Below are 9,226 nucleotides of genomic sequence, written 5' to 3' on the forward strand. Positions count from 1 at the left end.
AACCACTTGGTGATACTACCCCAAGTAGGGCTCGCGGCGGTTGGTCTTCCTCCCCCCCCCCCCAGCCTGCACCGATCCTTCGCCCCCACCCTCCGCGAGCCCGGCTTCCCTCCAGAGCCATCCCGCCCCCCCCTCGTCCACCTACCGTCCCGCGGGGGAGCCCCCAACGACGCCGCACGTGCCCAACGCGAACGGTCTCTTTCCTCCAGCGAAAGCGGGGCCCGGAAATGACTGAACCCCATTCCCATTTCCGCCTCAAACGGGAGGGGGGGGAAGGGCCTCTCTAGGAAGCGAAACTCTCTCGCTTGGACCCTGGCGCCGCGCTCTCCAGCAAGCGAGGCTTTTGGCCAGCGGGCAAAAAAGACTGCAGTTCCCATCATCCTGGTCCGCAAGCAGCCCACGTCGGGCTGCTTTTTTGGGGGGGCGGGGGGGGAACAAGGAGCTTTTTTTTTTTTTGGTCTTTTCTTTCCGTGCAACGGACAGGAAAGAGCTTCGCCGTCCTTTTCGTGGCGAAGGCGAAGGGTTAAGGGCGTCGTACGGCATTTGCAAAGCGACAAGGTGAGATTTGCGCAAATCTGCTGCTCGCTTTTGGGGTCCCTGTCAATCAAGCGACAAACAAAGTTTTGGCAAAGTAAAAATCAAATTTAAAGTAAAAAAAGAAATATGTTTAATATATTTATTAATATATTAGATAGATTAGATAGGTAGGTAGGTAGGTAGGTAGGTAGGTAGGTAGATAGATGATAGATAGATAGATAGATAGATAGATAGATAGATAGATAGATAGATAGATAGATGATAGATAGATAGATTAGACAGACAGACAGGAATTAAAAATAAACAAAAAAAATCAAGAAGCAACTTGGTTTTTTTTTTACTGCTGTTATAAATGCATTTATATTTTATCAAAAAAAAAAACAAAGGATGGAAACCGAAGCAACTAATGTCTCCAGTGTCTTTATCCCCACTTGGAACTGAACCCAGAAGGACATTTCTTCCAACTGTCATAAGTTGAGGACTACCTGGTACTCTGTTACCTTTGCAAGCATTGGAAGACTTGAAGTCTTTGCAAAACTTTTACCATTTCTATTTTGTCCCTTCTGACCGCAGAAGAGTGAAATGGATAACCATTTGTCTGACAACAGTTCTTTTACTGACCGTTCCAAGTTATCATGTCTAGGAAGTTATCACCCAGCCCTCTCCCAGAAAAATGACATATCCTAGGAAATATTGAAAAGGCAGAATATTTCTCTGGATGTGGAAAGAAAGAAACATGTTTTAAAAGACAGAATAGCTGCCTGTAGCTTCCTGCCCACCCACTTCGTCAATGGCCCATTAAGAAGGCCAATCTAGTCCACTTTACATAATAAAGACCTCCACTTCAGCTGCAGGGGGATGGGATTAAAGCATGATAATATTGGCCCTTTACCCAACTGACCACATGGCATCTGAGAACTCAGTCAAACCTGGATTCAAAACACAGCCTAGAGTGTTGTCCCTGCATGGCCCCATGGGAGTCTGACAACCAATCAGAATACAAGATCAAAGGCCAGAGAGGGCATAAAACCAGGGACTCAGTATCTCAGGCCTCCCTTCTCCTCACCTTTTCTGTTCAGGGCTCAAGCCATGTGGCCCTGTCCACCAATAAACCATCTTTCCAAGCCGCCTCCGTGTCTCCAGTGTCTTTTTCCCCACTTGGAGCCGAACCCAGAAGGACATTTCTTTCATCAGATGGCACTGAAAAAGCGACTTGCGATCGTTTTTCATACTGAACAACCGCTGCGGCATCCTCACTGCCACAAGATCAAAATCTATATTTATGATGGTTGCAGCATCCCGGCGGCCGTGAGATCCAAATTCAAATGCTTGTCAAATGACTCATGTTTTAAGATGGTCACAGCGTCCTGGAGGGGTCCCGCAATCCCCTTTTGCGACCTTCTGATCATCAGAAGTCGATGGGGGAAGCCAGGTTCACTTAACAACCGTGTTACTTCACAAAATGCAATGCTTCACTTTCACAACCGTGGTGAAAAAAGTCGTAAAACGGGGCAAACCTCACTTAAACCTACATTTCACTTAGCAACATAACATTTTGGGCTCAAAATTGGGGTGGTAACTCGAGCACTACCTGCATAGGGGTTTCATGCATGAGCAAGCAGGGGGGTTGGACTAGAAGACCTCCAAGGCCCCTTCCCACTCTGTTATTCCGTTAAATAATTTAAAAAGGGAAACAAAAACCTCCAGACCTTTGATCGCTACTATCCTGATCAGCCCAGATGGCAAAGAGAGCGCAGAAAGAACGAATCTGCAGCTGGAGAACACAACGGAGGGCGGCGATGGAGAACAGTCGTAACGATTTAAAAGATAGGAGCGCGCGGATTCCTAGAGAGGCAGGAAATGGGCATAGCGGGGAAGAGAAGAACCCGCACACATGTTTTGGTGTTGCTGGAAAAAAGGGCCGGTGGGGGGGGGGGAAAGAGGCCTAGCGGGACGGAAGGGTAGGTGGCGCGGGGGGGGGGGATAAAATTGGGGAAAGACGAAAACAATGAATGGATCCATTCGGCAAGTGAGGTCAGGTTGGGGCTGGAAGCGAAATCTGTTTTGGGGGGTCGGGGATGTAAACAGAAGGGTCTCTCCCCCCTCCCCCAGCTTCTTCTGCTATTAGGCAACGCATGCAGTTGCAAATTGGGGCGATCAGCAGAGTAAATCGGAAGATTAAATCAGAAGATTAAAAGATTAATTCTATTATCTTAATGTGTGTGTGCACGCACGTGCGAATGTATATGCTCACGTATATGCATGCACGTGTATACTCATGCATATAGGCAGTCCTCGATTTACGACCACAGTTGAGCCCGCTTGTGGCAGCATTTATAGTATTGTTTCCTATTTCACTTCAGAGTGAACAAGGAGCGAGAGAACTCTATAGGCATGTTTCAGAATAATTTATTTTAGAATAACTGATTTTTTTTTCTTCCTATAGGACCCTCACATTTTATTGATCTTGCAGTTTTGAAGAAAGGCCTCCATGCAAAGGTAACAATAACAATTTTATCCCTGCAAGGTAAAGTTGGGGCCTGTGTAAGGTAGAAATCCAGATTAAAGCTCAACCAATATGTAGGTGTCTCCATTTTCCTTGAGAATAGCAAAGGAGAGCCTCTCAACCCTTTTAGAAATTAAATAAGACAATTGAAGCTAAAAATGGACATTTAGACTGGCTGGGGAATTCTGAGAGTTGAAATCCACATAGTTTCAAGTTGCTAAAGTTGACAAACTAGCTAATGGGGTCCATCAAAGAATTGCTCTTACTGTTAGGATGTGTTATTTTCCTAACCTTCAGTAACATTTAAAATTTCCCTCCCAAGTACAGGTAGTCATCACCTTACGATCACAATTGAGCCCAAAATTTAGGTTGCTATGTGAGAAATTTGTTAAATGAGTTTTGCCCCATTTTACCACCTTTCTTGCCATGTAAATGAATGACTGCAGTTGTTAAATTAGTAATGCAGTTGTTGGGAGTTTGTAGCAATCCAGCTAGCACTCATAATTCAGCTGGATTCCTTTATAGAAGAAACTTATTTATATACAATAATATAAAGCATGATGCAAGTATACAATACCCATGCAGCTCTTGCAACATGGTAGAGAGAAGATGTGACAAGGACAAAAAGCAAGGAAACCAGAACCAGAATCGTGCAAGTACAAACGATCTCTTATATACATAGAACAGTTAAGCTAAGCCACACCCAGGTTCCAAGTCATCTCACATGGCTCAAAACAAATCCTGTGTCTCAGTCACCAAACAGTTCCCATTGGCTGACCTGTTGTTATGGCTATTCCAGTTTATAAGTTCTTATACACTGACAATTAGTAACATGGTTGTTAAGTGAATCTGGCTTCCCCATTGACTTTGCTTGTCAGAAGGTCGCAAAAGGTGATCACATTACCCCGGAGCACTGCAAACCATCATAAATGTGAGTCAGTTGTCAAGCATCTGAATGTAAATCTTGTGAACATGGGGATGCTGCAGAATTCATAACTATACAAAATGTTGTCCATGGATGATATCCACAGATGATGGATATCGTGATGTCAGTAGATATCTTGATTAGAGACTTTTCCTTTGATTCCCAGTAATCAATTTGTTTGTCCCAGTAAACAAGTAATCAAGTAATTTGTTTGTTCCCAGTAATCAATTTGTTTATTCATAACATCAAATTGAGGCGTCTGTGGAGCTTCTCAGTCATCCAGGTCGTGGTTGTCCCAAAGATGCTTTTTCAAGAGGCAACAGGACTTTCTGGTTTTTCATTGAAGATGTTTCGCTGCAACCTGGATGACTTAGAAGCTGCACAGACACCTCAATTTGATGTTATGAACATCCTGTTAATTTAAAAAATGGAAAGCTGGGAAGTTAAATGGAAAGCTATCAGCCCTTATATAAAAATGTTTGGTAGGTCTAGTGATTGAAGTAGAGAAGTATTAAAGGGGGGGGGGGAAGGTTTAGAAACTTTATTAATCGACTTTTACTTAAAAGATGCTATAAAGGTGTAATGTTATTGGAGGATTTTTTTGAAATAGCTAATGAATGCCATTATGTGGTTGTGTCTTTTAAGTATGAATGATTTGAGGTAAAAGCATGTTCAAATAATTGTAGTCAAATGAGAAGTGTGGTACATTGATAGTAAGATATACAAAGATTTTTGACTTAAAGTGTATAATCTAATATGAACTATAAGTAACGACTGGAAGAAATGCACGAAAGTTATCTGTAACCAATCAACACGCTTTCTACAAGATGTAATGAAGGATGATTCTTTTTCTGTGTTTTTGTTCAATTAAAATAAAATAAAATTCAAAAAAAGAAGTATAGAGACTTGCTTGGAAATGCATCCACCTGCCTAGAAAAATTCTAAGATTGGCTGAGTCAGAGGGGTGTCCTGGACCAATACGGTAATATAGAGGAGATAACTGATGTTTCCTCTCTTTTTAGAGGCTGGTGATCTTAGAGGCTGAAGAAGTTGGTTGTTCTCCAAAATCAAAGCCAGAGGGCCCAATGGAAGGAAGTCATGTTGGAGAGCAATGAAACTGTCACTTCTGTGGGTAAGGATGCTTCTTGCACAATTGTTGGAAGCTGAAGTGATGAACTCCTGCTTGTCCATGTGCGGCATAGAGAGCAGTCTTTCTCCACTTTGATGACTTTAAGATGTGTGGACTTCAACTCCCAGAATTCCCCAGCCAGCATGGGGAACTGTCAGAATTTTCCAGTCAGCAGGCGGTCAACCAGTATCTGGCAATTCTGGAAGTTAAGTTCGAGTATCTTAAAAGTTGCCAAGATTGAGGAACCCTGATATCGACAATTAGATGAAAAAAAGGGATAAAAATGCCCCAAATCTGGACTGATTGCTTCCAGTTTAAAACTTCCAATACAAGTAGCCCTTGAGTAACGACCACAATTGAGCCCAAAATTTGTGTTGCTAAGTGAAACATTTGTTCAGTGAGCTTTACCCCATTTTACAAATTTTCTTGCCATGATTAATAAGGGAATCATTACGTTTGTTAAGTTGGTCACATGGTTGTTAAGGGAATCTGGATTCCTCCCATTGACTTGTCTTGTCAGAAGGTCACAAAAGCAGATCACATCTCCCCAGGACAATGCAACTGTCATAAATATGAGCCAGTTGCCAAAGCATCTGAATTCTGATCGTGGGACCATGGGGATGCTTGCAACAGTCGTAAGTGTGAAAAACGGTCAAAAGTCCTGTTTTTTCAGTGCCGTTTGTAACTTGGAACAGTCACTAAATAAACTCTGGTAAGTTAAGGACTACCTGTACAGTGAAATGCGGAATAGACTGCAAACATGTTGAAATTAAGTTGGGAGATAACCTAGATTTTCGCTGAGAGTGGGAGGGAATGTTAAAGATAAACTTTTAACTTTCTCTCTCTCTGTCTCTCTCCCTCTCTCTCTCTCTCCTTTCTTTCTCCCCTCCCCTCCCCCTCTGCCCTGCCCTCCCTCCCTTTCCCCTCAATTCCCTTCCCTTCATTTTCTCTCTACCTTCCCTTCCCTTTTTTCTCTTCCCTTCCCTTCCCTTCCCTTCATTTTTTCTCTTCTCTTCCCTTCCCTTCCCCTCCTCTCTACACTTGCCTTCCCTTCATTTTTTCTCTCTTTTCTTCTCTATCCTTCCCTTCATTTTTTCTCTTCCCTTTCCTTCATTTTTTCTCTTCTCTTCCCTACTCCTCTTCTGTATCCTTCCCTTCATTTCTTGTCTTTTCTTCTCTTTTCCCTTCCCTTCATTTTTTCTGTTCCCTTCCGTTCCCTATTATCTTCTCTTTTCCCTTCCCTTTCCCCAGGTGATTGGCAGGACACTGAAAGTTACGAAGAATGCTCTATGGAGTCATCAGAAACAACCAGCCCTGAAGCAGGAAAGGAGACCTTCCTAAATCCAAAAGAGCCTCCCAAATCATCAACGAACAAGAAGAAACCTTCCACCTTTCAGGATGCCGACATCCACGATCTCCTGGTCCCGCAGGAGGGTCACCAAGGGAAGTGGAGGATCCAGTGTCCCGTGTGCGGGAAGATATGCAAATATAAATCCGACTTCAACCGGCACCGGGTGACCCACACGGGGGAGAAGCCGTATCGATGTACCGAGTGCGGAAAGAGCTTCAGCGACAGCGGGACTCTGACCGCGCATCAAAGAACCCACACGGGGGAGAAACCGTACAAATGTACCGAGTGCGGGATACACTTCAATCGGAGCGGGAGCCTCAAGAGGCACAAGAGGACCCACACAGGGGAGAAGCCCTATCAGTGCCTGGAATGCGGCAAATATTTCAGCCTGAAGTCGATCCTGACTACACATCAGAGAACCCACACGGGGGAGAAACCCTTCAAGTGCATGAACTGTGGGAGGAGCTACAGTCGCAAGGGCAGCCTTGATAGGCACCAGCGGGATCACCCAGGGGAGCAGGCCTACATCTGCGCGGAATGCGGGAAAAGCTTCGTGGTCAGCGATAACCTTCCTGCCTACCGAAATCGCTCCACGGGGGACCAACCCTATAAATGCCTTGATTGTGAAAGTCGAGTGATCAACTTGGTCTAGTTTTGAGGCCTGCTCTCAAAGGTCCAAGCTCCAGATCGAAACCAAAATCAGGACGCGACTCGCTCTGGATTCCCAATGGTTTATTAAGCCGAACAGCTGATTCCGACTAACTACACTCCGGACGATGATCAGCTGATCGTCAGCCGGCTTGCAGTTAGTCAGAATCGGCTGTTTGTCGGCATTGCTTGCAGCCTCCGATGCTCGCCAGTCCAATGGCCTTCGGGACGTTCGTCCCACCACCCACCTCCGTTTTGGGGTGTGACACCTGCTCTGAGAAGGGGGAAGCCCTCCGAAGGAACAGAGAGAGACACCTTGTAACCTTGTATGGGATAACCTGGTACGGGAAACCAAAACACCCCCCTTCCCCCCCCCCAGGGCGCGACTTGAAATCTTTGGATGAAATCTTTGAGAAGGCTTTGGGTGCGAGTGGCAAATGGCCTTTCCGTCGAAGGGCTCCTACAGGTAGTCCTCAACTTACAACAGTTCATTTAGTGACCACTCGAAGTCCTGGAAAAAAAGTGACAGGACCGTTTTTCACATTTACGGCCATTGCGACCAGGTCACGTGATCCAAATTCAACCGCTTAGGCAGTGTTGTTTTTTTTCCTCCGGTCTTGAAATAACTGTGAAATATAAAATAAAGTTAGAAACAACTGTCGAAAGCCGACCCAAGTTATTTTGAAAGTGGAATGACCGCTGCCAAAGAGATTGGCAGCTGGAGGAGGACAATTGTGCACGCGGTCTTCAACTTACAGCCATCTGTTCAGTGTCCATTGACAGTTACAACGGCACTGAAAGAAGGAACTTACGACCGGTTTTCACACCACTTGCATCCCCATGGTCATGTGATCAACATCTGAGCACCTGGCCACTGGCATGTATTCATGATGGTTACACACATACACACACACACACACACACACGGGTCATGCTATCATCATTTTTTTAAATCTTCCCCGCCAGTTTCTGATATGCAAAGTCAATGAGGGAAGCCAACTTCGCTTAATGGCCTCACAATTCATGTAACAACTACAGCCGTTCGCTAACTGGCCAAAAAAAAAGGTCATTAAATGAAGTGAAACTATTAGCAACTGCCTTGATTAGCATCAGAAACTTTGGACTCTGTTGTGGTTGTAAGTTGAATACCTATAATGAACTGTTGCCTTGGCCTCAAGAAGGTTTGCAGGGTGTGTCTTGTTTATTTTTTTAGAGGAGGCATTAGTGAAATCACCCACCTTGCTAACTTTGGGAAAGAAGGCGATTCTTTGTCTTTGGCCAATGAAGCCGATGTGCAGAGATGATGGAACAAGGCAATAAAAACAAGATTTGACAACGGGTAGAGAAACAGACTCATTTTTAAGAAGCCGGGCTGGAGAGAAAAGGATAAGCTCTCTTTGCTAGAATCAAACCAGGCATTCGTCCAGGGAAGGCGGGTTGAATTGTGGGAACAGAAACACCAGAGTCCGATTTCAAATGTTAACATCAGCTGGGTTTTAGAGAATAGAGTGGAGTAGAATAAAAATAGAGTAGAAATATAGTGGAGTAGAATAAAAATAGAGTAGAAATATAGTGGAGTAGAATAAAAATAGAGTAGAAATATAGTGGAGTAGAATAAAAATAGAGTAGAAATATAGTGGAGTAGAATAAGAATAGAGTAAGTAGAATAGAACAGAGCAACAGAACAGACCTTGGAGGTCTTCTAGTTCAACCCCCTGCTCAGTCAGGAAACCCTATGCCATTCCAGGCAGTTGCTGACTTGGAGAACCAAGGAGTGTGAGTTGGCTGGTGTGGAGATTTCATAGAGCTGGCTATCAAGACCGACAGCCAATTGCTCACCTATAATCTTCCCTTGTGGCTTGGCAAAGAAAAGGGCGTTGGTGCAGTGGAATGCAAGGAGGGAGAGGAATGGGCTCCCAAGTTTTTTAGGTCCCCGTGAGACATTGCTCCCCACCTCAAGGACACCCAGAGCAGGTGCCACAGCGCTCTGTACATGGATTCTCCTTTGTTGCATACAGCTCTCAAAGGGTGAACAACTCCAATATACACTATATGAACATGACTAGATAAATGGATAAATGCAAAAGGATGCATACACCCCTGTATATTATGTGACACAGAGCAACATCA

The 9,226-nt window shown here is 44.4% G+C and overlaps 2 protein-coding genes across 5 annotated transcripts in view; one reads left to right on the forward strand and one right to left on the reverse strand.

Moving 5' to 3' along the window:
- The window catches only part of LOC116503378 (zinc finger and SCAN domain-containing protein 32-like), a 23,395-nt gene extending 21,083 nt beyond the window's left edge, over window positions 1–2,312 (reverse strand). The window contains exon 1 of one of the 2 annotated variants that reach the window (XM_032209758.1): window positions 2,247–2,312. The gene's annotated coding sequence lies outside the window, so the exon portion shown is untranslated. Of the gene's footprint in view, window positions 1–145; window positions 248–2,246 lie in introns of those variants that run through there. The other variant, XM_032209757.1, reaches the window with a different exon arrangement.
- On the forward strand, window positions 322–7,629 carry LOC116503422 (gastrula zinc finger protein XlCGF7.1-like). Of its 3 annotated transcripts, none has more exons than XM_032209828.1 (4): window positions 322–558; window positions 2,984–3,036; window positions 4,993–5,100; window positions 6,349–7,629. In XM_032209828.1, the coding sequence occupies exons 3-4, from the start codon at window positions 5,067–5,069 to the stop codon at window positions 7,098–7,100; spliced, it is 786 nt and encodes a 261-aa protein (XP_032065719.1). In that variant the 5' UTR covers window positions 322–558; window positions 2,984–3,036; window positions 4,993–5,066; the 3' UTR covers window positions 7,101–7,629. The 3 variants fall into 3 exon arrangements, with proteins under 3 accessions (XP_032065719.1, XP_032065718.1, XP_032065720.1); XM_032209827.1 differs by lacking the exon at window positions 322–558 and adding an exon at window positions 2,412–2,498; XM_032209829.1 differs by lacking the exon at window positions 322–558 and adding an exon at window positions 2,526–2,571.
- Window positions 7,630–9,226: the final 1,597 nt, after the last annotated feature.

This window comes from Thamnophis elegans, chromosome 2 (assembly GCF_009769535.1).
Source record: "Thamnophis elegans isolate rThaEle1 chromosome 2, rThaEle1.pri, whole genome shotgun sequence".
NCBI classification, from domain to species: domain Eukaryota; kingdom Metazoa; phylum Chordata; class Lepidosauria; order Squamata; family Colubridae; genus Thamnophis; species Thamnophis elegans.